This window comes from Phocoena phocoena, chromosome 3 (genome assembly GCF_963924675.1).
Source record: "Phocoena phocoena chromosome 3, mPhoPho1.1, whole genome shotgun sequence".
Lineage (NCBI taxonomy): Eukaryota > Metazoa > Chordata > Mammalia > Artiodactyla > Phocoenidae > Phocoena > Phocoena phocoena.
The window spans coordinates 120,129,285-120,155,879 of NC_089221.1; the positions used below are offsets into that span (position 1 = coordinate 120,129,285).

The following is a 26,595-nucleotide window of genomic DNA, read 5'->3' on the forward strand; positions in this document are numbered from 1 at the left end:
CTTTTTTTCACTCATCAAGCATAAAATCGGGAATTTCACCTTTGAGTGTGATGAACTAGTGGAGTGCCTGACTTCCTCTCTCCCTTTGTTCTTTCTGTGACACCCGCTCTCAGTCAGGCACTGTGCTAGGTTCTGAGGATACATGATCTGAGGATACAGTGGTGAGCATGAAGGGACACAGTCCTCACCCTTATGGAACTTACAAGTCAGGGAGATACTAATCAGATAATTACCTGAGCGATATAAAATTGCTGTGAAGAAGAGGTACATAGGATTCTGGGAGTGAAATTGGGGCAGGGTTTGGTCTGATTAGACGAGTCAGGGAAGGCTTCCTGGAGGAAGGAATTGTTGAGCTGAGGGCTGCAGGCAGGAGTTGGGCCCGTTCCAGGAACTGGCAGAGGCCAGGGTTTCTAGAGCCCGCTGGGAGGTGGTGGCCCAGACCCTGCAGGACCCCTCAGGCCTTGGAAGGGTCTTTGGTCTTTGTTCTTAGAGCTCTGGGAAACCGTCGCAGGGTTCACTGCTGGAGCCGACACGATTGGGTGGAGAACTGCCGGAGGGACGAAAGTGGATGTGGGGAGACCAGGGAGGGGCAGCTGCAGTTATCCAGGCAATGGGGGTATTTGGTTTAGGGGTTGCTGGTAGTGATGGAGTGTGCAGAACCGAGATACTTAGGAGGCAAAATGGACAGACTTGGGAAGGACACCGTTGCCGTCAAGGACGATGCATGGGTGTCTGACTCTGACTTGTGTGGCAGGATGAATGATGGTGCCCTTTGCCCAATGAAGGACATAGGAAGGGGCCCTTGGTTGGCTCTCTGGGGAGCCAGTAGGAGGGGAGAGAGAATTTCATTTTGAGTGTGTTGAGTTTTACCTGGGAATGGGGCTTGTGGGGAAAAGCTGTAACCTCTTGGGCTCACGTCCACCTCTCAGCTCTCATCGTGGGTCCTCTTATCTGGGGAATCTCAGACACTCCAGACAAGACAAGTTGTGTTGCTGTGGCCAATCGGACGGATGCAACAGGCTTTGAGGGCTACCTTGTTCAGCCCTGTCCTAGGCACTCATTGTGCATTGTGATACAAAACCACTCATGAATAGTTCCAGAGTCATTCTAAATGCGGGGTGATGGGGCACAGAGTGTAAGTGTAATTTGGCTTTCAGAAAAGGGAGACATTAACAAGGCCTAGGGACTTTGGTGTTCTTGTGTTTGAAGCAGCCAGGAGGCCAATCCTGTTGCAAGTGCTTCTTTCGGCAGTTGGTCTTTATTAACTGTAATCAGTTTGTAAGTCCAGGAACATGTGACAGAGTAGCAACACGTTTTAAGGGTAGTTATATCCGATCTTGGTAACTTTGGAGGTCAGATGCACTGAAAATAAATATAATTGTAAGGTTACCTTGAGTCCTTCATTATGTGCGTGTTCACGAGCCTGTGTGTTTGTGCACATGTGTGTTAAGTCTTACCAAAGGAAAAAAAGGAAGTGGCTTGACTGGTGCTATTACTGGTAAAGCTTGTGTAAATCAAGGTATATTCTAACTTTAAAAATTAGGATAGGGCTTCCCTGGTGGTGCAGTGGTTGAGAGTCTGCCTGCCGATGCAGGGGACACGGGTTCGTGCCCCGGTCCGGGAGGATCCCACGTGCCGCGGAGCGGCTGGGCCCGTGAGCCATGGCTGCTCAGCCTGCGCGTCGGAGCCTGTGCTCCGCAACGGGAGAGGCCACAGCGGTGAGAGGCCCGTGTACCGCAAAAAAACAAAACAAAACAAAAATTAGGATAAACCAGCTGTTTTGGTGAAAGAAAGGTTTATGCTTGGCTTACTCTCTTAAACTCTGCAGAATTAGTGTCTGCTGTGGCAGAGCATGGCGTCTCCAGGAAGAGAAGGGCACTTTTCTCTCGTCCCCCAGTGAGCAGGCAGCTTTAGGAGCAGCCCGTCAGGGCCCAGACTTCCAGCTGCTTCCATATCCGAACCCGCCTGGTCTCCTCACTCAGCGGCAGAGCCTCCTTAACTGTGTAAAGCAGATCCTTGTCCTCCCCAGAGGCTGCCAGTCACGCCTTCTCCCCACTCTGGCCAGCATTCTGCCTTTCTAGCAACAGATGTTTCTGCAAAGTAAATATTATTGCCTCTGCTTGGCTGCTCGCTGTGTCTTGCACTGCCTGAACATGAAACAGTGGGGTTATATGAGCAGGGGGCCACGGAGCTTGGCATGCACCCAGCGCCAGCCTCCCTGCCTTCTCCTCTCCTCTTACTGGAATGTGCATGTGAGATTCCTGTGAGCATCGGAGTGAAAGGCTCCAGAAAGAAGTCTCTGCAGCTGCATATCCAACATGATCACCTGCATAAGTTGCCAGCACTCTTACTGGGTGGCAGTAGCCAAGAGGCAGTGGCTCTTGGGTGTTCTCTTTTTGATGTTCTCTCTGTTGTCCCAAGTAATGCATAGGAGTTGATCCGAACGGGGTGAGGCAGCAGGGTGTGCCCACAAGGACCTCAGTTCAGAGGACTCGGTCGAGTTGCAGATCTACTTCTTAGAGGTTGTGTGCTCTTATGTCAGTCCTTTAACTTCTCTGAGCTCTCAGTACCAGTAATCATGCTTCCCTTCCCTGGGTCCTGTTACTGGGGGACTAATGCATTAAGGAAGAGTAGCCCAGCCTTGAATAGAACTGAAGCTGACAGTGTACAGAGTGCTTCCCCCGTGCGTCTCGCTGGCTATCCTGACAGCCCCGCAGCTTCGGTGGGTCTCCTCACTCAGGGGGTGACAACTTCTGTGAGGTGAGTTGACAGAGACTTTATGACTAACCCAGGATTAGCTACATAGCTGGTAAATGGTGGAGCTGCAACTCGAACCCAGAGGCCAGTGGAGGTTGGGGTGAGGGCAAGGGGCTGGGGAAGGGGTTGACCAGTGTAGAACCAGGACCCCATGTAACACAAGTGGAGAAGGGAGGTTCTCCAAAGCAAGCTGGAGATGATGTTCCTAAGTTCGGGGAGTAGATGCTGAATAAGGAAACAGCAGGTGTCCACTGTACCTTTACCCAGAGAGTGCTGTGTCTGGCATGTGTCGTTCAAGCCCATGGTGAGTTCCTTTTCAGATTCCAGTAACTGGGCTTCTCACTCTACCCAGCTGTCCTCCTGGGCCCACAGCCCAGTATTGACTCCATACCAGGACTCGTTACCTAATCTCCCATCCAGGGCACCGGCCTCTTTATCGGCTTCGTGGGGCCCACAGCGCTTCTCGGGGTGTGCTGTGTGCCACCGCACAGGGAATCAGGTTACCTTCTGGTTGTAAGCTAACGGGCCTGCTCCTGGTTCAGTGGGCCTGCTGTGGAAGGCCCCACAGAGGCCCCGTCTTGCATTATGAGCCACTCCTTGATCCTTCCTGGCAGCTGCCCCTGGCAGCATGACTTTTCAGGTGTGTGCCGGGAACTTTCCCAAGCCTGGCTGACTTCTCTCTTTTTCCACTTTGTTGAGAAGATGGTCCAGCTTGAGTCCTGCTTGCCCTATTGGGGAGGCACAGGGGGGTTGCTGAATGGACAGAGAAGCAGTCCTGTTCTTACTCTTTGCTCAGGCCTTTCTCTGTGAGTTCTGATCAGGGAAACATTCTGGCAAAGCCAAGACTGAGTACCACCTGCCCAAGACTGAGTACCATGCACTCCACACGTGGGGCCTCTCGGAGGGCTTTGTCTTTGTCTGGGAAAGATTATTCTCTCTCGTTTTCTTCCTGCCTGCCTGTGGCCGCCCCTGTCCTTCCTCCCCACGGTGTTCTGACTTTCAGATGCATCTGTTTCTTTCTTGACTTGCCAGGGACTGATGTGTGTTCTCGGGGATCTCCTCAGCCTGGGTTGGCCAGTCTTAAGAGATGCCTGATTTCCCTGTCGGCATCTTTGGACTTCTGGCCAAGAACATTCCATTTAATTGACCGAACCAGGGAGAGACCAGAGACTGCTGGCCGTTGGCTCCTGTGTTCTCCTCCACTCCAAGTGCCTTCCTCTTCTGGTGTCGAGTGAGTGGAGGGCCTTGCGCAAGCCACGGCTAGCTGGGGACCCGCGTCATCCGAGCTCAGGTTGGGAGGGTGGTCCCGGAGCAGGAGCCCCTGGTATCCATACGGTGGTCGGAGCCTCAGACCTGAGAACAGCAGGACGGCCCTGCTTGGCTCTTCCACTGGCACCGTTGCTTGGAACGAACACTGGGATCGGAGAACTCAACACTGGCAGCTGGATTTGTGTACAGTCCCCCAGCCCCCTCCTCCATACACGCGCGTTATTCATCATGTACTGAGCAGGGTGCAGTGCCAGGTACCTGGAGAGGAAACACACAAACCAGCAGATGGAAAAAACGTGACCCCTAACGTCGAGGGACAAATCTAAGAGCTGAAGAGAAGGGCTGAGGATCGTGGATGCTTATATTCCAAGAGGCTCTGTTGATCTGTGAAGCCAGAATCCCCGCCCTCCGCTCCCCCCAGTACCTTATTAAAGCCAGACCTCGTTGCCGGTTATGCCGCATCTTTCCCTCCTCTGGGAATTGGAACATAATGCCATTTCCCCTTCAATGAGGGAAACATGTCCGAGGGTAATTTGAATGATTAGCCTCATCTGCAGGAAGGCTGCACGTGGAATTAAGTTAAGCGTGTTTGTGCCTAGCAGCCTTGTCTGTCAGGCCACTTAAAGGTGCCTCGGTGGTTTATACCCTTAACAGAAGCTGAGGGTTCAGGAAGGATCATTGGCTTTTATTACTGTCTTAAATGAAAGCTTATTTTTTAAATTGGACAAGGGCCTCCAAGTGGTTTCTTTATAGATACCATGTGTGGGGTGTGTTTTTACCCCAACTCAGAACACTGCCAGGGCTTTGTTCTCGGGGCAGCGGTGGAACGAGGTGACCCAGGAAACTGGTTCAGGTGGAGATTCGTCAGGTTGGCGGCTGCTCTGCTTTGAGTGGAGCCCAGAGGGTTCTGAGAACTCGGGCCTCCCGCGTCCTTGAGTCGGAAGGGGTGGTCTGGTTGCTCCTGTGAAGTTCCAAGCCCTTTGTGCCAGCTCCCTTGTACCGTTGCACTGGGATGGAGGTATTGTTGAGTCTCATGTGAGGGCAGCTTCACTGACCCCCACGGGTGTCAGCTGGAGGCGGCAGGACTCGATGCGTAGCCTGAGGAATTAGAGAGTGAGGACCAGACTTGTTAAAGCAAATGTAGCGAAAATATTAACTTCTGAATTATTTCATGTTATAAACAAGTATTCACTCTTTTGAATTTATATTCTTTTGTGCTCTGAGATGGACTCAGGAACAGATCTGCTAGCTGCTGTATTAGTAAAAGGACTAAAAAGTGCAGGAAACATGAAAGCAGGTTTATTTCAGTAATTCGTATTTTTTACTCTTTTTTTTTCCTTTTTCGCTAGATTTGTCTTCAGCGAAGCGGAAATTTGCAGATTCCTTAAATGAATTTAAGTTTCAGTGCATAGGAGATGCAGAAACAGATGATGAAATGTGCATAGGTAAGTTCTCACCACATGCAAGAGTTTAAAAAGTCCACTGTGTACCACAGCTTTCAGTGTCCTTCCTGAGTCTTTCCCCTGGAATAGGGAGTATGTAGGTGTTGTAAATTAAGAAGTCAGTATTAAGAGTGGAGCGGGCAGAGTTGAGTGAAGGTCAGGGCCCGGGGCTCTCCAGGGCTTCTCCTCAGAGCCCTGGGATTGCAGTGACTCTCACCCTGCGGCCTGCAGGAGAAAGCGGGAAGGTTTGCTGTGGGGCTCCTGTCTCTGCCCTCTGTTAGCGTTCTGCTTCTGGCTGGCTCTGCAACGTTCTTCCCCCAACCACAGTACTTTAGAATTAGAGCAAAAGCAGAACACGGGTAGATGGGTGAAGAGTTAGATCAGAGGTTGCAGGTGGTGGCTCATGGGCTGAGGTCCTAATGCAGCCATGTTTTCTTGGGCACTCATTTTTTAAAATTGAATTACCATGGAAGTTGAATTTATGTAAAGTTCCAGTTTTCTAGCTTCTTTGAAAATTGGGGAACCTGAGCAGCCGGCCCCTCATTCTGCCCTGGCAACAGTTGGCTAGAGCTCTGTAGCCGTCGCTGCCTTCGGATGGGGAGAGGAGCTCCGTGTCTGGGTCACGGCCCCACCTCTCCCATGCATTTTCCTTAACAAGAGGCTGCGAGCGGAGGTTACCATTTGTTAGCTTTGCAGCGCCGTGTCGCTCTTCACCATCCCCTATCCATCTTCTGTGGGCAACGCTGAGCACAGAGGATTTGCAATGTCAAGACACCTGTCTTTGTCAGGGCCTAGTCATTGCACCTTTTTCTTCCATTGGGCATCTTGGTTGACTCCATTAAGTGAGGAAGAGTTGAGCAAGTTACATTGAATTAAGTCACCAAATGCTTATGGATTCCCTGTTAGCATGCAGAAAATCAGGATCTGGGGATGAGCAGAGGGAATTGGGAGACAGCTGAGAGCGGTGAAAACGTATCATTGTTGTAACTCCTGAATATACAGATGTTTTTCCCAGCATTACATGAATGTCTCAAATATCCTTAGGGCTATTGTATTCAATGCTTATTGCCTTTGGAATAATCCCGGCGAAAGAGACTGTCCACATCTGACTGCTGTGCTGTCAGCTGTGTTGCAGTAATAAGGGGCTCGAGGACTCAGAGAGGAGGAACCCAAGGAAAAGCCAGAGATGTGGCTTCCAATGCCAGCAGTGTTGTTTGTTTAGCTCTGGTGCAAAGAAACGGTTGGGTTCTGACGCAACCCCACGACAAAGGTTGAGGAGGTCAAATCCTGGGCAGGAAATCCTTGAACTCCAGAGAGGAACTCTGCCTGGTCCAGCCTGGAGCCTGGGAGCTGGCCAGGATCCCATCAGTCTTGGGTTCTCTCAGGAATAGGCAGGTCTTTTCCTTGAAGGAAACCCTTCCCTAGCTAGAGTGCCCGGTGGATTATCCTGCATTTCTGGGTCATCCTTAATGGTTAATGATGAAAAGATAAGGGGAGCCTTGGGAAGAGTTGTCTTTAGGTCTCTGCATATGCCAAGGGATTTCAGTCCATAACACAATAGCTGTATCTGGAAGGGTCCCCAAAGGCCTGTCACTCTACTTCCACCTCATGGCCTCTTTCTCTTTTTCAGCAAGGTCTTTGCAGGAGTTTGCCACTGTCCTCAGGAATCTTGAAGATGAACGGATACGGATGGTGAGTATGGCTGGACTGCCATTGGTCCTGGACAGTGTGGTCACATCGAGGGAACACAGGATTTGTTGTCAGAAGAACAGGGTTTGAGTCCAGGCTCTGCCACTTGAGTGCTCTGGGCTCATGAGCAAGCCTCATCTTCTCATCCTTGCTGGGTTTGAAACCTTTTGTAAATATTTAGAGGATTACCCTGGATAACTTAGAACCACATTGTTGTCTTCCTAAAGATTCACTATAAGGTGTATATATAAAGTGTATGACTTAAGGTGGGTCTTTTGAATTATTTAACTTTTGGGAGCCTGAGATTCCTTACTGGCAGAATGGGAATGAAGGTGCCCCACCCTGCTCCCCTCCTTCTCACCTTATTAATAAACCCATCCAAGAGCTCTCCTTCACTTTTTTTTTTTTTTTTTTTTTTTTTTTTTTGCGATACGTGGGCCTCTCACTGTTGTGGCCTCTCCCGTTGCGGAGCACAGGCTCCAGACGCGCAGGCCCAGCGGCCATGGCTTACGGGCCCAGCCGCTCCGCGGCATGTGAGATCTTCCTGGACTGGGGCACGAACCCGTGTCCCCCGCATCGGCAGGCGGACTCTCAACCACTGTGCCACCAGGGAAGCCCCTCCTTCACTTTTAGTTCCAGGGTATCTGACGCAGTGCCTGCCATGTTGGTAGGCATCCAGTCAAGGGGTACTTAGTAAATGATGGGAACTGTAAGAAGTTCTTCAAAGAGAGGCAGTGTGCAAATTCAAGAATCAAACACTGATCTCCAGGTTCTTAAGAGAGATCTTCTGTACAAGGCTTTATTCTGATGTGGTTCAGCATTCATAGATGAGGGATTTTGGATCCACAGGAAGCTCTTTGGGGCCTCCCTCTTATTCCTAAGACATCAGAAATGAAGCTGCATGCTGATCTGTCGCCAGGTGGGCTTGTCTCTAGGCAGCAGTGCTCCAGAGGCCCAGGGAAGAGTCATCAATGAGGATTTTTCTTCTCTTTCCATACTGACAGCCAGTGGTTTCAGGACTAAGTCTACTGAGTTAGTCTGCTTGGGTTGCCGTAACAAAATTCCGTAGACTGGGTGGCTTAAACGACAAACGTTTATTTTTCACAGTTGTGGAGACTGAGTAGTCCAAAATCAAGCTGCTGGCTGATTTGGTTCCTGGTGAGGGCCCTCTTCCTGGCTTGCAGACAGCCACCTCTTTGCTGTTTTCTCACAGGGCAGAGAAAAGGTTGGGGAAACTGTCCTGTCTCTTACAAGGTCACTAATCCCATCACGAGGATTCTCTCCTCATGACCTAATTATCTCCAAAGGCTCCATTTCCAAATATCAATACTATCACATAGGGGGTGTTAAAAGATAAACTGAGGCATGTTTAATTTTTAAGTTTATTTAAACAAAAATTAATTCAAGGGGGTTTCCCTGGTGGCGCAGTGGTTGAGAGTCCGCCTGCCGATGCAGGGGACGCGGGTTCGTGCCCTGGTCCGGGAAGATCCCACATGCCGCGGAGCGCCTGGGCCCGTGAGCCATGGCCGCTGGGCCTGCGCGTCTGGAGCCTGTGCTCCGCAATGGGAGAGGCCACAGCGGTGAGAGGCCCGCATACCAAAAAAAAAAAAAAAAAAAAAATTGATTCAAATTGGGGAGAACCAACCCAGAAGTGGTTAGGAGCACTCCATCAGCAGGAGGTAGGGCAGACTTTTATATAGCAGATGTGTAAACAAAGCAAGGAAATTATTTGATTGGCTCTAGCTTAAGCGGTTGCCTTATTTGGGAAAGTCTAGTTGTTTGTGATTGGTTTCAGCTTCTTAGATTTCAGTTTCTTAACCTTGAGGTTTTGGTTTGCTTATGTAGGCTGCTAAGGCATTAGAGTCACCTCAATCTAATGGCATCCTTGTTTAATTTAACAGGGGTTAGGGCTTCAATATATGAATTTTGGAGGGGATGCAGTTCAGTTCACAGCCTCTACCAAGACATGTAGCCATGCATTTTCTACTTTAACCCTCATGATGACTCTGTGAAGTGGGACCTTTATCATCACCGTTGTCCAGATGAAGATACCAAGGTTTACAGCTGTTTACAGCTGTTAAGTAACATGCCCAAGATCACACAGTTTAATAAGTAGCACAGCCTGGATTCAAACCCAAGTGCGTGTGATACCAAAGCAGCTGGCATTTCTTTAAAACTCCAACCAGAGCAGAAGCCTCTCACTTTCTGCTCTGCGGAGAGAGACACTATTTGCCTTGATTGCTCACTGCTGGGTGCCTGAACCAGAATCAGGAGGGCGGCGGCGGCAGCAGCAGCAGCAGGGATGGCAGTGGGTGGAGGCGGAGGAAGGCTTGTGTGTTTGTGCACGTGCTAGTGCCTCAGAAAGGGAAGTGATTCTTTTGAGTCTGATTCTTGGCAGAGTTATTATTTGGGGGTGGAGGGTATGGTGAGCAAATCACGATGAATACCCTGCAGATTGCTAAGGTCTGGGGTAAGGGAACAATGACTGGATTATACTTTCCAGCTTGCCTCTGCAATTTTATTATTAATGTCAGTGAATCTAGTTTCTACTGTCTGCCTCTGAGTATCTGGCCATCGCAAGCCCCTTCCTTACCTCCTCACCCTGTGACAGCTTCATCATCAATTCGGCTTAGCCTAGCAAAGCTGTACCTTCTTTGGGAAGCCTTCCCTGACTCCCCAGATGGGATATTTGGCCATCCCTTGTGTTTTCTGAATGTCTAGTTCATGCCTCTGATTCTGCATGTACCACACTGTGTCCTGAGAGTCACTGCACGTGTCTGTGAGTTCTTTTTTTGTTTTTCTTTTTTTTTTTTTGGCGGTACGTGGGCCTCTCACTGTTGCGGCCTCTCCCGTTGCGGAGCATAGGCTCCGGACGCGCAGGCTCAGCGGCCATGGCTCACGGGCCCAGCCGCTCCGCGGCACGTGGGATCTTCCCGGACCGGGGCACGAACCTGTGTCCCCTGCATCGGCAGGCAGACTCTCAACCACTGCATCACCAGGGAAGCCCGAAATATGAGTTCTTGAAGGGCAGAGAATGGACTGCTGTGCCTCGAATATCAGCACAGTGCTTGGAACTGAGTGGAAATCACATAGTCATAGAATCTTAGACCCAGACAGACCGTATTCCTCACCGTGTGCAGTCCCTCATTTAAGAGCTAAGAAAAGTGAGGTCTCCTGAAGGCTGATGGCGTGCTGTAGCAGGACTGGGACAAGGACTTGGGTGTCCTGATTCCCAGGTGGGAAGTTAGGGCTTTTGTATATTTAGCATCTAGTTAGGGCTGGATTCTCTCCCATGGGTGTCCACTGGAACAACTTGGGGAGTTTAAAAAACACTGTTGCCTGGATCGAAGTACAGAGATTCTAATTTATTGGTCTGGAGTGTGGCCTGGACATCGGGAATTTTAAAAGCTCCCCAGGTGAGCCTAACCTTCGGCTAATGTTGAGAACCAATGGCTTAGTGGCTCAGAGCTCCATTGTGAGTTTCAGAGACTTACACTTGATTTGTGGAAAAGACTGAAATAAGTGAGCCAATAAAGCAACATCAAATGACAATAAAAATCAAGCAAGTTAAATAACATTGCAACACTCTAGAGTTAAAATGCTCTCTTTTAAAGTAAGTGCTCTCAAAATTGAAGAAAAGGCAAGTGGCAATAAATTCGGAGACCTGCCACCTTCTACCCCTCACATTGTCTATTAGTTCTTTGCTCTCTCCATCTATGGCTTCTGGCATTTACCCTGTTGGTTTCATTGCAATGGATAGGCATGTGATTTAGAAAAATAATGCTTTGTTGTGACGAGATTCCTGGAATAATTAGTTGAATGACAGTGAGCAATGAATGACCTAAAAGGAAAGCTTGTAAAATATTGTGCTGTCTTAGAAAAGACCATAGAATCTTAGAGCTGGAGCCATCCACCCCTCTCATTTTGCAGATGAGGAAATTAGAGCCCAGAGGGGTTAAATGTTTTGCCTGTGGTCACACAGTTGGTAGCCAATCAAGAAATCATTCTTTCATTTAGTCATTGAAAAATGTTTGAGTGCTCCTTTTTTCAGCACTCTTCTGTGTTTTGGGGATGGTGGTAGACAAGTGAACATTTAGAAGAGGGTGGCGTGTGTGTGTGCGCGTGTGTGCGCATGCATGTGCACGTCTTGTAATGCTGAACCAGAAAACTTCAGCTGGCTTACATCTTCTGAAGAAAACACTTGGTGGGGTAGTGGGAAGTTTCTTTGGATTGCATTGGTGGTCAGAGAAGGCCTCTCTAAAGAGGTGACCTGAATTACAATAAGTAATGAGTTGTGCACACAAGTATTTGGGGACAAAGCATCTGAGGGAACAGCCAAATGCAAAGGCTCAGAAGTGGGGCAGGTTTGGCCCATTTGAGGTGCATTCGGGTGACCATTTAGTTGAGGGCAGGACCTGAGGGGGTGAGCGCGGTGAGATGAAGTTGAAAAGCAGCCAGTGGACAGGAGGTACAAGCGACCTGATCCCCGTCCAGAACAGGTAGGGCTACACAGAATCAGGCTTGGGTGGTTTTCATGCCACCAAAAGTGGAGGATTTTTTGGGGGGAGGGTTAACCTAGACTCAGTGTTGACCTCAGTGTTTAAATATATCTACTTAAGTATAACTTGGCTGAATGAGCATTTACAAGAAGATGTCACCTGAAGCTTGAAATTTAGACCCTGCTCTGCCACCAATTCCGCTCTGCCATCAGTGTGGTTGCTTACATTTTTAGAGGTCCTCATTTTTACTTTTAAAGAATCTATCTTACTCATGCACAGGAAGAATGCTGTGTTTTGAACCGATGACTAGATTTTGATTTGGCCTGCTCTTGGGTCAGGTGTAAGGAAGAGGTGACACGTGCACCATTGTGCTTACTGAGATCTTATACTGAAGCATGCGGAGGCCTTTTGTGCCAGCACTGCTGTGGTTCTTTACTGACCCTGCCTCTCTGTCCCCCTCCCCGACCCCTCTGCTTTTCCTCTCCAGATTGAGAATGCCAGCGAAGTGCTCATCACTCCCTTGGAGAAATTTCGAAAGGAGCAGATTGGGGCTGCCAAGGTGAGAATTTCGCAAGCCTTGTTCTTGGGTTTTAGGGCAGGAGGTCTGGAAAACACAACACCTTCTTCAGAAGATCTAAGCCCACCATTTTCAGGGAATCCTGGGCAAATAAGCTTAGAGCCCAGCTGATCTGTTCTTCACAAGTGTCTGAAGTAAGACTGAGGGGTCAACCCCAGAGCTGTCATTCTATTGTTTTGACATCTAATCATGTTGTGCTAGTTCATAAATCATCCAAAGGAAGAAACCACGCCTCCTTTGTGTGAGTAGATACCTGTGTGTTTGGACACCATGGAATTGTATGTTTGTGGAGGTCCAGGACTGGAGCCTAGGACAGGGGTTGCAAATAGGCCCCTGGGGGCATGGGGACCCTCTTCTTAGCCCACTTTAGCTGTGTATGAAAAGGAGCCCTCTGTCATTAGACCGTTACATTTTTTTCAAGAGAAACTGAAAAGTTAAAGAGTTTTGTATGAAATTTCCTGGCTTTCAAAAAATGCTGGCAAATAATTTAAAAAATATATATTACACATTGTGCAAGTCAAAAAGCGGGACTGCTTCAACCCAGAGGTCACCATTTGTTATAGCTGACCTGGAGGGACTGTAGCTGAAAGTTGGCTGACTCTAACCTGTTACTGAAAGACTGAGAAGGAAATTTTATTCATTTTTTAAAGGTGGATTCTCTAGGGTCCCCTGCCCTGTGATAAATCACTAGACAACCCTAGCGAGATTGACCTTCAGTAGAGTGTTAGAGACCACCTGCGGGCAAGATGTTTTCATTGGAATCAATGAAAGCAAAAAGATTTTCAAGATTTTCTTCCTGTTTTTTTTTTTTTTTTTTTTTTTCCTGGAGCTGTGAGTCATTCGGCCTCAGTCCCTTGTGCCACCTGCAGGGGGTTTTGGGCAACATCACCCTCTTACTTGTGGAGAAGGTGTGGATTTTACTCAGTTGTGAAATGGCCTTGAGAGATGCCTGCCTGTAGGTGGGAAAAACATAGCTGAAGTGTAACGAAGTGTGCTCACCCCTCAGCCCCCAACTAAGTGCATGTGCTTTCTAAAAATGAATATGATTAGGACGTGACAGAGATGTTCGGTTCAGTCAGGGTTATTCAGAGGGAGGAATGGCCCTAGTTTGAAGGAGGGACCATGGCCAAGATTCTTCTTCCACTGCTACAGCACTTCCCTACCAACTTTACAGTTTTCATTTATGAAGATACTGGAGCTCATTGGTCTTCTGTCAGAGGTTAAGGAATGTATAATTTAAAGGAAGTCTTATTCCACTAAGATTTTTGTCCGAGACTTGGAAACAAGCCCAGGGATGGATGGGAAAATGCCGAGTGCCCTTCCCTGAGTTCTCAGACCCAAGGAGCACTGTCTCTTTCGTGGCCTTGGGGCCTGTGCTTTCCCCTCCCGCAAACACCCAGTGGCTCATTCACTGAGTTATCTTTCCAGAAGTCACTTCTCCAGTAGGCGTCTCCTGACGCCTCTCACTCCAGCCTCTTCCCTGGGCGGCGTGGGGGTTACCATAGTTACCACGGAGGAAGAGCAGAAGGCTCAGTGGGTTCCTTTGGGGTTAGTATCAGTGATCCGAGTGACAGGAGCAGGTACTTTGCTAGGGGCTATAGATGGTGAGAAACACAAGAATTAAAAAATTTATATGCAATAGTCACTCACCAAAACATGTTTCCCCTCACACACATTCTCTTCTCTCATTCCTGTTGAAGAATGAGGTGATGACGTTGGGGTTGATTTCTCATCCCTCCCCCTTCGTTATTTTATTTTTTTCAGTCTACCTGTTCCTCTTCCCCAACCCCCATCCCCGTACATGTATATCACAGTATTACGTGTGTTTAAGAGAACACAGAGAAACAACCCCTCTACTAGGCCATCTAGGGAGCAGACTCAGGAATACCTCAAAGACCTTACTTCTGGGGCTTCCCTGGTGGCACAGTGGTTGAGAGTCCGCCTGCTGACGCAGGGGACACGGGTTTGTGTCCCGGTCTGGGAAGATCCCACATGCCGCGGAGCGGCTGGGCCCGTGAGCCGTGGCCACTGAGCCTGTGCGTCCGGAGCCTGTGCTCCGCAATGGGAGAGGCCATAACAGTGAGAGGCCCGCGTACCGCAAAAAAAAAAAAAAAAAAAGACCTTACTTCTGAAGTCTGCCCATGTGATGCTAAAATTACCCTTCCTCCTCCTCCCAGGTCTGGTGCACTTCGGTTGCTATAACAACCTGTTGCTACTTGCAGGAAGCCGAAGTTAGAGTTCTGGGGGTGAAGGCTGCATGTGAGGAGGATTCTTGTGCTAACGTGGCTGCTCTGGGGTAGGGCGGACCCTGGGGCTTGGCATAGCTGTGGCTCTGCTTTTAGATTTCTGAGTTTGGGGGAGTTTATTTTCCCTGCAGCCGAAGCTGGGCTCTCCAGTGAAGGTAGAATAGACATCAGAGAGAGTGCCTAAGAGTGGGACTGCTTGAGTCCAAATCCCACTTGTGCCGCTTGCATGTAAACGTGGAGAGGTTGCTGACCTTCTCCACACGTTTCCTGAGCTGAGAAATGGGGATACTGAGAGTGCTTACCTTACAGAGTTATTACGAGGAAGAAATGAGGGAACTCTGATAAAGTGCCGCTCAGAACACTGTCATAAAATCATTTGACGTTAACTATTCTATTCGATACACACAGTTCATTCCTAAAAGACAGGGGAGAGCCTGCTGTGTACCCGGCACCGTGCTCCACACTGCTGTTCGGTGCAGGTAGATGCAGATGTGGTCACCGTGCTCATGGTGTGCAGGGAGAAAGGCACTGGACAGCATGGTATGAATAAGCGTGTGACTGCAAGTTGTGGTGGGTGCTGTGACGGGTCGCCTTCATGGACGTGGAACTTGGAAAGCAAGTGGTGTCCTAATGAGGAGGAGGTGGGGTTAGATGATGGACCACATCATTGCCGCCGCCACCGGCGTCATCAGCACTGAATTCTATCGAGCACTTTCCATGTGCCAGACACTCTACCAAGTGCTGGATATGGTTTATCTCATTTAGTCCTGACAGTCCTACGCTGTGATGAGTGTTCTTTTGCTTTCTTTTGTTAGACAGTCTCTGAGCTGAAAGGGGAGACTTGCGCCATTATTTCGTCTAGTCATCCTTAGTTTATAGATGAGGGAACTGAGTCCCAGAGGGGTAGTGGTTTGTACGGAGTTGGGAATAATTTCCAGGATCCTAACTCTGTCCTGGATCCATTTCACCACCCACCGTGGACTCCCTGGAAGGGGAACACCATCTCCGTACCTGAGTGTCTGAGTCTTACCACCCTCCTGTCTTCTAAGAACATGATCTCAATCCTAGAGGAGTTATTCCCCCAAAGGTCGAGTTGCCAGAAAGTCACAGAATGCCAGTGACTCATGTTGCTGAGCCCTTTCTCACCTCTGGCCCGCTGGACTGTGCTGGCGCAGGGTTCTCTTTTGGGGGGTTGTCGACGAGGCTGGTGGAGTGCCTGTGCGAGCATCAGTCAGAGTTGGAACCCCAGCTCAAAGTCGCTGACTTCCGTGAAGGAAAAGCATTGCTCGAGTCAAGTGTCTTGCCTGTACCTCTCCTCGTTTGAAGGAGTAATGTCTCCTCCAGCTTTGTCTTCACATGCTTCTGTGTGTTTGTTTGTGTATGTAAAACTTTGAAGCAAAATTCAGATTTGTAGAAATGGATACATACCAGCTCAAATGGGTATATGATGATTCTGCCCACTCTGTGAGGCTTAGAGTCTTGCCGTTGACCAGATAAATGGTGTTCTGCGGTCACGGGTGCTGTTCAGAGCTTCCGGTGACGGCTTCTTGGTAATGCCTCCACGCGTAGGCCCAGTGCATTCTGCCCAGAGCATCTGCGCTTACTAGTCTGGAAGGCTCCACCCTGCCCCTTACGAGGTGGGCAGGTCTTGGATCATACCTCCCCTCCCCAGTGAGGCCTCTCTGGAGCACTTCTCTGCAGGAATCTCTGGGACTGCACCCTGTTTGTTTCCTTTGTGGCACCTGCAGCGGTCTGGAATCAGGCTGTTTGTTTACTGGTTAATTGTGTTTCTCCTTCTGCTGGAACGGCCCCACCACGAGGGTGGGGCCGTTTCTGCCTTGTATTGTATTATATTTCCAGTGCCTGAAGGATCCTAACACAGAGTGCTTGCTTGTTATATCGTCATTAAATGAAGAGATGTATCTGAGCTTCCTTATCTGGCTGCAATTCTTTTCTCCTCTTGTAAGCCTTGGAGTTGCAGAAAAATATCTGCTGTGGGCTCCACGTGAGTCAAAAGCCGGAATGATGCACCCAGTTAGTACATTTGATCCTGTTTACCAGGCCATGGTAGACCTTCTTTCAGTCCCCTTGTCCGCCATCCCCACTGAAATGTGGAGGGAAGACAGACCGCCTATGACAGTGTTTCCAGGTGTGGCCGAGAATGTGGACTTGGAGGCAGCTTGTCCTGGGCTCGGACTCCAGCTCCGTCACTCTCTGTGACTTTTTACAGAAGTTAACTTCCCGCATCTAAGTTTTCTTATCTGTAAAATAAGGAATAGACATAGAACTTCAGTGACTTTGGGGGAGCAGGGATTATTCTGTGTAATATGATATATATATATATATTTTACTTTGAAAGCAATAATATAGGATAATAAACATTTCCCAAATGGAGGAAAAAAAAGTCACCCATTATCCCATTTTCTTAACTCATGTATTTTCACTGAAGTATCTTCCCATCTAATGTTTGTCTGTAGGTAGACACATTCTCTGTAGGATGCACCGAGTTTGTATCATGCTAGCCTTCCTAGTTATGTTTATTGGATGCCCCATACTTTAATTATCCCAGATTCTATTCTTGGGCAGCAATGTTGCTGTTGCCTTTTTGTTTTTTTTTTTTGCTATTATAAATGATGCCACAGTGAACATATTTGGGAAGATAATGTCTTCTTTGTTTTGAATTTTTCCTCAGCTTAAAGACCCATATGTGATATTATTGCGTCAAGGAATATTTAGGTCTACAAATTAAGACATACTTTGTGAACACAGTTAAAGCTGGATCTACTCTTAGTCTAGACTTGTCCCATTTAAGGTGTAAGTGGATCTTCCTGTTTGGGGATTAGCTTCACAGGTAACTTCCCTTCTTCCTTTGGCTTTGAACATACTTGTGAGTTAGAAACAAGAGATTTCTGTTTTACAACTGAAATTTCTAGAAGGTGGAATCCTGGCTCTGCCACTATGAAATGCTGGTATTTACCTCATTTCTGGCATAGTAGTGGCACCTCTGTGATAGACCCTTAAAACGGTTGGGCTGTTGTTGATGGGTGGTTGCTTGCTTTCATGGCATTATTGGAAGAGTAGGAGATGGGTGGTGTGCCACTGTTCTGGGTCTGAGGGAATGACGAAGCCATGAAGATGAGCAGGAAGAGTTTGACCCAGGTTGCTTTCATTCCTGCAACATTTTAGTCTTTTTCTCCTTTCCTCTTTTTTGTTTTTGCCAGGAAGCCAAAAAGAAGTATGACAAGGAGACAGAGAAGTATTGTGGCATCTTAGAAAAACACTTGAATTTGTCTTCCAAAAAGAAAGAATCTCAGCTGCAGGAGGTAAGAAACTTTACTAGTGTCTGAATAAAGTGTTTAATCTTTCCATGGTGCTGTGGATATGTTCTGGTTACTCTCTGCTGGAGCTTCATTCTGATCCCTCATTCCACGCTTGCTGCCCGCATTGCCTTTGTCCCTTCCCGATTCAGCCACGCTGTACGGCTGTCCCGCCTGTCCACGGCAAGGAACATGCAGCTGGTCCAGATCACCCTAATCACTAGACTGTGCTTCTTCCTTTCAAACTGAGATCTGTTTTCCTGTTTCTCTCACCCTTGACCTTGATTCTGTACTCTCTTACCCTGCCTTTCGACCTCCTCCTTACATCACTGATTTGAAATGTTAGCATCTGAAACACTTTGGTCATCCTTCCTTAATGTGAAATGAAAAAAAAATTATTACAACCAGTGCTTGACGTTAGTCTTTTTTTTTTTTTAAGCACTATTTTATTGTCTCATGTATTTTGTGCTTAGATAACTTTGTTTCTAAAAAGTAAATTCTCTGGTCTGCCCCTGTTTTTTTTTGGATTTGCATGGGGTCTTTTTTAAGAGTAGTTCTCTTGGAAAGAAAAGTCAGATTTGTGGCCTTGGAGCTGTGACCATTTTTATTTAGTTCATGGAGATTTGCGTGGCGAGGGGGTTTATGTTTTGGGGAGACAGGGCAGTTTGCTAGTGGAACTCCAAACTTGGCTACATGAATATCATCTTATTTAGCTCTTAACAATTTGCTTGAACTATCTCAGGTGTGTGCTAAAGCGAGGCTATGGCTTCCAAGCTAGCCCTCATTCTTCAGTTTCCTTTCTTTTTGAGCAAATTCCTTGCCAGTACTTCTGTTCATATGAAGATGGTAGGGTCAAAGGTTGAAAGATGAGGATTACTCAGGAGATGGTGGAGCCCAGGATTTGTTACACACCCTCAGTTAGGAGTGTGCTCAGAACTCTTTCTTTGAAATGAGTGTTTGAATCAGTTGTTTGAGTGATGGATACAGACTTATTAACAGGAAGTGTTTATAGTGGGCTTTGCAGATCAGTTCTTGGCCAACCAAGCAGCAGCAATTGTATTTGGGGTGAGCTGTAGGAAGTAAGAAACTGCTGACCTTTCCTTGAAGATTTTTTGCTTGAGTTAGGGAGAAAGAAGCCAACGCAGGAGGAAGAGATTCTTGAAGTAGCAAAGCTGCTCGGGTAAATCTTGTCAAATGTGATTGAGAAGGTTAAGGAAATGCTGATTTTCACTGGATGATACAGAAAAGGCTATTCCCAGCTCTACATGGGTCTATGGGCACTAGGAGATACTCAAGGATATGTGAATTGTCCGTGATAAATACGTAATTCCATTTAGGATCTGTCCTGATTGGTTATCATTCTTCTAACATCATTTGGCGTTTAGGGTTTGGAAACGATAGGGAAAGGCATTTTGGCTGGAGCTCACAATCACCAGATCTGGCTAACTCTGTAGTTCCTAAGCAGTTAGGTGACCATGCACCATGAGTGCAGTTTTTCACAGCTGAGAGAATATGTGATTGTTCTAGCACCTACTGGTACTGGGAGGCCCGCAGTACAGTTATCCTACCTGCATGACTTCACCAGACTGAGGCTGCTTCTCCTCTCGGTCTGCTCTCTCGGTGCCTGGCTCCTGGTGAGTTGGTCTGGAATGAGTCCTACATTTTCTTTTAGGGCTGTGCCAATAGCATCTCCCCCTGAGATAGCAATATGGGGACCAGAACACTGGACTGGCAGAGATACCTTCTTTACAAGGCTTGCTCTGCTATGTAGTTGACTGTGTGACCTGGGACAAGTACTTGGTCTCTCTGAGCTCTAGTTCCTTTGTAAAATACTCATAAAATACCTGTCCTGCCTACTTCATGTATGAGAGGGTAAATTACAGCCGCTACACAAATATAAAGTATTATCCCCATAACTGGCCTGTTCCTCCCCCTCCCCTGCTCCCAAATTGGATGGCATTCTTCCTGGCTGCCTTAGTCTGTTCAGGCTGCTATAACAGAATACCCTAGACTGGGTGGCTTATAAACAACAGAAATTTGTTTCTGACAGTTCTGGATATCGGGAAGCCCAGGATCAAGGCACTGGCATATTTGGTGTCTGGTGAGGCCTGCTTCCCAGTTCGTAGATGGCTGTCTTCTAGCTGTCTCCTCACATGGCAGAAAGGGTGAGGGAGCCCCCTTGGCCTCTTTTGTAAGGACTCTATCCTCATGACCTAATCACCTCCCAAGGGCCCCACCCAAATGCGATCACACTGGGGATTAGGTTTCATCATATGAACGTAGTGGTGAGGTGGGCAAACATTCTGTCTGCAGCACTGACTGTCAGTATTTATCTCAGTGGAAACTTTTTCATTATGCTTTTTTGTTACAATCCTTGTCTTTTTTTTTACCCATTCACACTTCCTAAATACTTTGAAGGCAAGGAGTGGGCTGCAGGTCTTTCTTGCAAGTCCTGGTCTGTTCTCAAGCATTGCTTTTTATACCTAAGCTGAATTAAATTGAATAAAAAATCTCATAATAATAACAATAATAATGATAATGTTTTTACTAACAACAGCAATAATAGCAGCCAGTGTTTACTGAATGCGTATTTATGTACCAGGCGCCATGTTAAGCGCTTTATGTGGAATCTGCTCAAATCCTCATAACCCCCCTATGAAGTACAGGTGGATTCCGTCTCTTTTACATAGGAGGAGACTGAGGCTCAAAGATGTTTAAATAGCCTGCCTATAGCTAGTCAGCAAGGATTTGAACCTTGGCTCCTGACTCTGGAGCTGTTTCCCTTAACCCAGTAAGCTCTTCTCTGGCCATCTCGCGGCCATCTCTGGGCTGCCTGCCAGCCATTGTTATTCAGTGCGAGTGTCAAGCTAAGGGAATTGGAGAGCGGGACCTTGGTGATCCCCTGGTTAAACCTCTTAGAATTTCGTACGCAGGACCTGAGTTCCTTGCAGAGGTTATGTGATTTACTCAAGGTCTTCTAGCTATTTAGTGATGATTTTCCTTATATTTATTAAAAGATCAACTTTTAACAATATTATGAATCACCTACTGCACATTTAACGGAAGCTACTTCCTTTGATGGTCCAGAATTATTCCCTGATTGCAGGCCTGAATGAATACTTGTAAATTCTAGCCCATCCTGGACCTCTGGTGACTGAAATGACTGGGCAGCGATGTGGAGTGACACTGCCATCTAGTGGAAGACTTTTTAAAAGCCAGTGTTTTCTTCAGTGGCTCAGAAGCTGGCTTCAAAGATAATAAATCATTCCTTGGACAGATTATTTCTTGGACGCTTCTGTGAAAGTCCGTTCAGGAGTTGGGTGTGTTGTGGGGAGTGAAATGAATGATCGGAACCTACAGTCTAGGAGAATTTTTTTCTTTTCCAAGAAGCACAGAATGGTTGGTGGGTCATGGACAAGCTGGTAGATTGACAGCTTCTTAAGTAACAGGGCAGGGGAACTGCCTGCCCAGGGGTTGGAATCTGGCTTCTGATTCCATCACAAGAGGAGCTAAGGATGTGGTAAATTCTATGGCCCATATGAGAGGGGCATTGGCAGGAGCAACCTGCCATTCCACTCGGGATTTCATCTTCCTTTTCCTTTGGAAATGCATTGTTATGCTTTTTTTCTCAGTGCTGGGCCACATAGAGATCAATTCATTTATTCCTCAAGCATCAGTTGAATGTTTGCTGTGGGCCAGGCCCTGTTCGGGATCTGGAATGGAAAAGTGAGGCAAGGCCTTTGCTGTTATCGACTTTATATTCTAGTAGGCAGTACATGAAAAGAGAGAGAAATAAGTAAGAATTTCATGTAATGATAAGGAAATAAATTGGGAGATAGGATAGAGACTCCCTGGGGTAACATACCTAAAATAACGTCATTGTAGGCTTCTCTAAAGAGGTGACATTTGAATTGAGACCAGAAGGAAGAGAAAGAGCACGCTGGGTGAAAAGCTAGGACAATGTTCTTTAAATTCTGGGTGTGTCATAAGATCTGAGTTACTGGGTCATGACATAGAATAGGCTAGACTAGAGTGAAAAATATGAAAGTGTGTTGCACCTAATTATAAATGTTTGTTTATTGGGTCATAATGTAAAAGGTATTTCTTACTGTGCATTAAAGTTTAAAAAAATTGAATATTTATCTAGGGGAAGAGGTTTTCAGGCAGAAGGAACAGCAAGTGCAAAGATTGCATGGCAGGAAAGAGTTTGGAGTGTCGGAGGGTAGCTAGGAGCCCCAGCTGGAGCTCAGTGGGAGAGGGGTAGGGAAGGAGGGCTGGGCCGGTTCCTCAGGGTCTTCAGACCATGGGAGAGGCCAGGGGGAGGTGTTGAGGGAGCTGTGAGAACAGCTGATGGAGATTTTAGGAAAGTCATTCTGGCTGCTGGGTGGAGGCTGGATTGCGGGAGCAGAGAAAGAAAGCAGGGAGGCCAGTGAGGAGAGGGTTGGAACCGCCCAGAGAAGATGTGGCTGGCTTAGGGTAGGAGCAGGGATTACAGCCCATCTGCTCAGATGTCCCTGGTGATAACCCCCAGTGTGCACAGAACACTTCCTGGTTTTCAAATGTCCACATCCTTTAGCTCATTTTCTCTTTGAAACAGCTCTACTCAGAGCAAGGGCAGATCATAACATCTCCAGCCTTCAGGTGTGGGGAAGAGACCCGGAGAGGATAAGTGACTGGAGCGGGTCCCACCGGCTAGAAAATGATAGAACTGCAATTCCCACCCAGATTGTTGCTCTCCTGGCTCTCTCACTGATGCTGGGCTCTGCTCTTCTTCTCGGAGGACTTTGCTCCTGGCTCCTCCAGCCCTGCCTAACTTGAAGCTTTTCCGAATGACTTTTATTTCTGTTGTGTCTCACTTGGCAAGCCCAAGCAGAGAGGATGTATCGGGGGTGTGGGGGAGGTCAGGGAAATAGATGCATCCCTAGGTGTAAGTGTGTTGGATTTGCACTGTGAGAAATGAAGGACTACAGGGACTTAACGGGCCTTAGCCGGCAGGAGCCCAGGTGGAAGGTGTGTCAGGCACTGGTCCACCGGCTACACCTGGCAGGGGGCGTGGTGCAAGCACTTTCTGAAACCCGGTCTCCAAATAAAGCTCTGTCAGTGCTCAGACATCAGCTCTCATGCTTGGAGGCTTAGGTGATGCCCCCAGGCTTAGCCCTTCATTTTGGTTTTGTGCAGCTGTTACTTAGGGGACTGCCTTCTGCATATTAATATGGAAGTTGCCCCGCGAGGAAGTTGCTAGCAGGAGACTTGAATGGAGTCTTTTGGGTTGTTTCATGGCACCTTGTGCTTTTCCAGAGTTTGTCATTTTCTTTTTATTTACATGATTATTTAATTATCTCTTTTCCTCATCATGCTGTGAACTCCATGAATGAATGAATGAATGATTGGCCAGCTCCTTAAGATGTCAGGTTAGCAATACCATATTTGGCATAATGAAGTAGAAGGTCTGTCCCAGTTTTGTTCTGCAGGAATCTTGACAAAGGAACACTGAAAGAAATACTCCTTTGGGGGCTTTGTCTTTGTAAAGTATGTTATCGAATGACATACTTCATTTCTAAAGAAAAGAGTGGAAAGGGTATGAGCTTTATAGTGATAGTTAAGGTACTCCCCAGCACATGCTCATTTTCTCCCCTGGGTTCTGGATCCCAGATCAGCGGCTTAATTGTAGCCAGGTGTGGACCTTTACAGCCCACACACCTGCACAGAGAGGGAGGTGAGGTTCTGAGGCAGCAATGTAATTACTCTGCTTGGGGTAAACCAATAGTTCATCCTCGTCCAAAGAAAGTATGTGCGACCGTGTGAAAATGTTCTTTTCTGAGGTCCCCTGCCCCCTATCAGCTTGTTTTGTTCATTGAGAAGGATGGGAGGAGGATGGCCCTGCATGTTTTCTTTTTCTCTTTAAAAATCTGTCTTGCATGGAACTTAGGTCGGCCCTAGGGTGTGGGGAGGTGGTAGAGTCTAGTGGTTTAGGAATGTGCAGGGGTCTTGGAGGCAGATCAGCCAGGACAGAAATCCCAGCTCTGCCTCGTACCAACTAGGTCAGGTTCCTTAACGTTAGCAGATTTCATTTACTTCCTGTAAATTACGGGTAAGGATATCTTCTTTTTAGGAACGTAATGAGGGTTAAATAACTGAAAGTATAATGAGGATTGAATAAGATAATGATGTACAGCTTTTTTTTTTTTTTTTTTTTTTTTGCGGTACGCAGGCCTCTCACTGCTGTGGCCTCTCCCGTTGCGGAGCACAGGCTCCGGACGCACAGGCTTAGCGGCCACGGCCCACAGGCCCAGCCGCTCCGCGGCACATGGGACCCTCCTGGACCGGGGCATGAACCCGCGTCCCCTGCATTGGCAGGCGGACTCTCAACCACTGCGCCACCAGGGAAGCCCTGATGTACAGCTTTATGGGCATGGTTCCTGGCACAAAATTAGCACTTGGGTAACCATGATCATTGTTCTTATTTCTGCCTCATGCTACTGGATTTGTTTTTAAAAACCATCTCAAGAGATTTTTTTGCCTGCTTGCTGAATCCTCTCCTCAGATAGTGACCTGATTTTTCTCTGAAATTCCATCTTGTTTGTAGGCAGACAGCCAAGTGGACCTGGTCCGGCAGCATTTCTATGAAGTATCCCTGGAGTATGTCTTCAAGGTGCAAGAAGTCCAAGAGAGAAAGATGTTTGAGTTCGTGGAGCCTGTAAGTAGATGCTCAAGGTTTCATTGTGTACCCAGACTTTCACCCCCCACCCCCTCATTCCAACTACCTAGATGACGAAATGCTCTAAGTTGTTAATGAAGAGATTGACCAGCCCTGATGCTGTGCCTTCTGCTAGTAACAGTGCTTGGTCAACTGGCTACCCTGGGTTCTTCCCAGTACAACCAAAGACATGGGTGTAGAGCATTCAGCAATGGTTCTGTCCTCTAGCTACCTTGCGTTGTGCTGGTTGGTTTCCGAGTCAGAGTAGGGGAGGGGAGGAGTTTTCATCTTGCCAAACAATAGTGATGACACCTTAACTTTCCTCCTTCCTTCCCTGTTTCTTCTCTCCTTCAAGTAACGCAAGTGTAGCAGTAACCCAAGGAAACCATTCTCTTTTTGCCTCCTAAGTTCAAAGCCCCTCCTTATCCCAGGCATGTATTAAAAGATGCGATGTAAAGCAGTTTCTCACTCTAAGTTTGTTATAACCAAGCAGCATGGAGATCGTTCTGAGTGAATCGTGACGGGATTTGGACTTGGACAGAATGTTCCATTGGGCCTGAAGGGTTGCAGTGTGGGGACACGTCTGGCTGTAGCTTAGGCCACCCCAGTGTGGTTGTGGTTTTGTGCAGATGTGGTATTGCTCTACCCCTCTGTGGCACTAGTGTTCAGAATCCATGGAAACACCAAATAAGCATGTGGGCCTCAATTTAAAACTCTTGCAGATCTTGAATTTTTCAGCTGAATGCAACCTCTGATCTAGACCCAAGCCTGGGGTCTCTATACAAATGAGATTACCTACCTAGATTTAAGAAAGTGATTTTCTTAGGCAAATAACAAAACTATAAGAAACTGAAAGAAAGTGACTGCTCTTTTTGGTCAAGAATGTTCTGTGCCCTGTTTCTAATTTATAAACTTTGGGGATGCCTTTTAGGCACGTAGACTTACTGGTAGTTTCAAGACTCCATTTGGCCTTGGAATTTGTTGCGTCCATCTTTTACTTTGCTGGAGCTATTTTGATCTTGGGAGTCTACTCCCAGCCATGTCATCTGGCAGATTCTTCAAAGCTATTAATTACCTCAGTCTTATCTGAATAATGGAAACTTTAGAGCCAGCTTCCTTTCCAGCAATGATCTCTGCCAAGATCTCAGGTCAAAATCCACATCTTTCTGCAGGGTCTGTGAGATGGGGAAAGCCATCTGTCAGAGAAAGCAAGCTTGTTGATTTCCCTGCTTGGGGCCCAGAGGTGTTAAAACTAGCCATTCACTCACAGGTTGACTAAAAGAAAGTCTCATCTCTCTCGTGGCTGGAGGAGGAATTCAAACGCTGTCATGAAGAATTAGCCTTTGGCTTTTTCACTTGCTTTTACTAGAATTTCTAGAGGAAAAAAAACCAGTGTGATTCTCATAATCTTTATGTATACTTTGGTCGATATTATTCTATAAATACCTGATTTTGATGAGTTGCATTTTAATTGACCCATCTTATTTTTGAGTTGTTTTTTTTCTGTGTCCATTTTGATGTCTCCATAGAGTGAATCAGATAGCGTATCTGTTAGCTTTTGCTGGCTAACAGATAACCATAAAACCTTATACAACGATAGACGTTTATTTCTTACGCATCTGTGGGGTTCATCTAGTCTAGGCTGGGCTCAGCTGGTTGACTCTGCTCATCTAGGTGGGCTTTCCTCTCCTCCTCCCCCACCGTATCCTCCTCCTACCTTTCTTCCTCCTCTTTTTTTCTTTTTTAAAGAAGTCTATAAAGATTTATCCTTCTGTTTCCTGGCATGCTACTGTAGTATATCAGTGTCTTAGGTTTTTTGAGAGGCAGTGTAGCATCATCGTCAAGGGCTCTAGAACCAGACTGCCTGCATTTAAATCCCAGCTCAGCCATTTTCCAGCTACGCATTCTGGGGGAAGTTAGTTTTTGAGCCTTAGTTTTCCCCTCTGTGAAATGGGTATAATAATACCACTTATCTTATAAAGATGTTAGGAGGATTACCTGAGTTCATCCAGGTAAGATGCTTAGAATAGAGCTAACCTAAGTAACACCCAGTTACTATATAATTGCTTATTAGGACCCAGTTAGTGATTATTTTTTGTTCT

The 26,595-nt window shown here is 47.2% G+C and overlaps 1 protein-coding gene across 3 annotated transcripts in view; it reads left to right on the forward strand.

Annotated features, from left to right (window-relative positions):
• ARHGAP26 (Rho GTPase activating protein 26) overlaps positions 1-26,595 on the forward strand; it is a 485,399-nt gene that overhangs the window by 108,187 nt on the left and 350,617 nt on the right. For all 3 annotated transcript variants that reach the window (XM_065873120.1, XM_065873121.1, XM_065873122.1), the window contains exons 2-6: positions 5,376-5,471; positions 7,099-7,160; positions 12,144-12,215; positions 17,701-17,802; positions 24,383-24,493. In XM_065873120.1, coding sequence (XP_065729192.1) covers positions 5,376-5,471; positions 7,099-7,160; positions 12,144-12,215; positions 17,701-17,802; positions 24,383-24,493 — 443 coding nt within the window. The remainder of the gene's footprint in view (positions 1-5,375; positions 5,472-7,098; positions 7,161-12,143; positions 12,216-17,700; positions 17,803-24,382; positions 24,494-26,595) is intronic.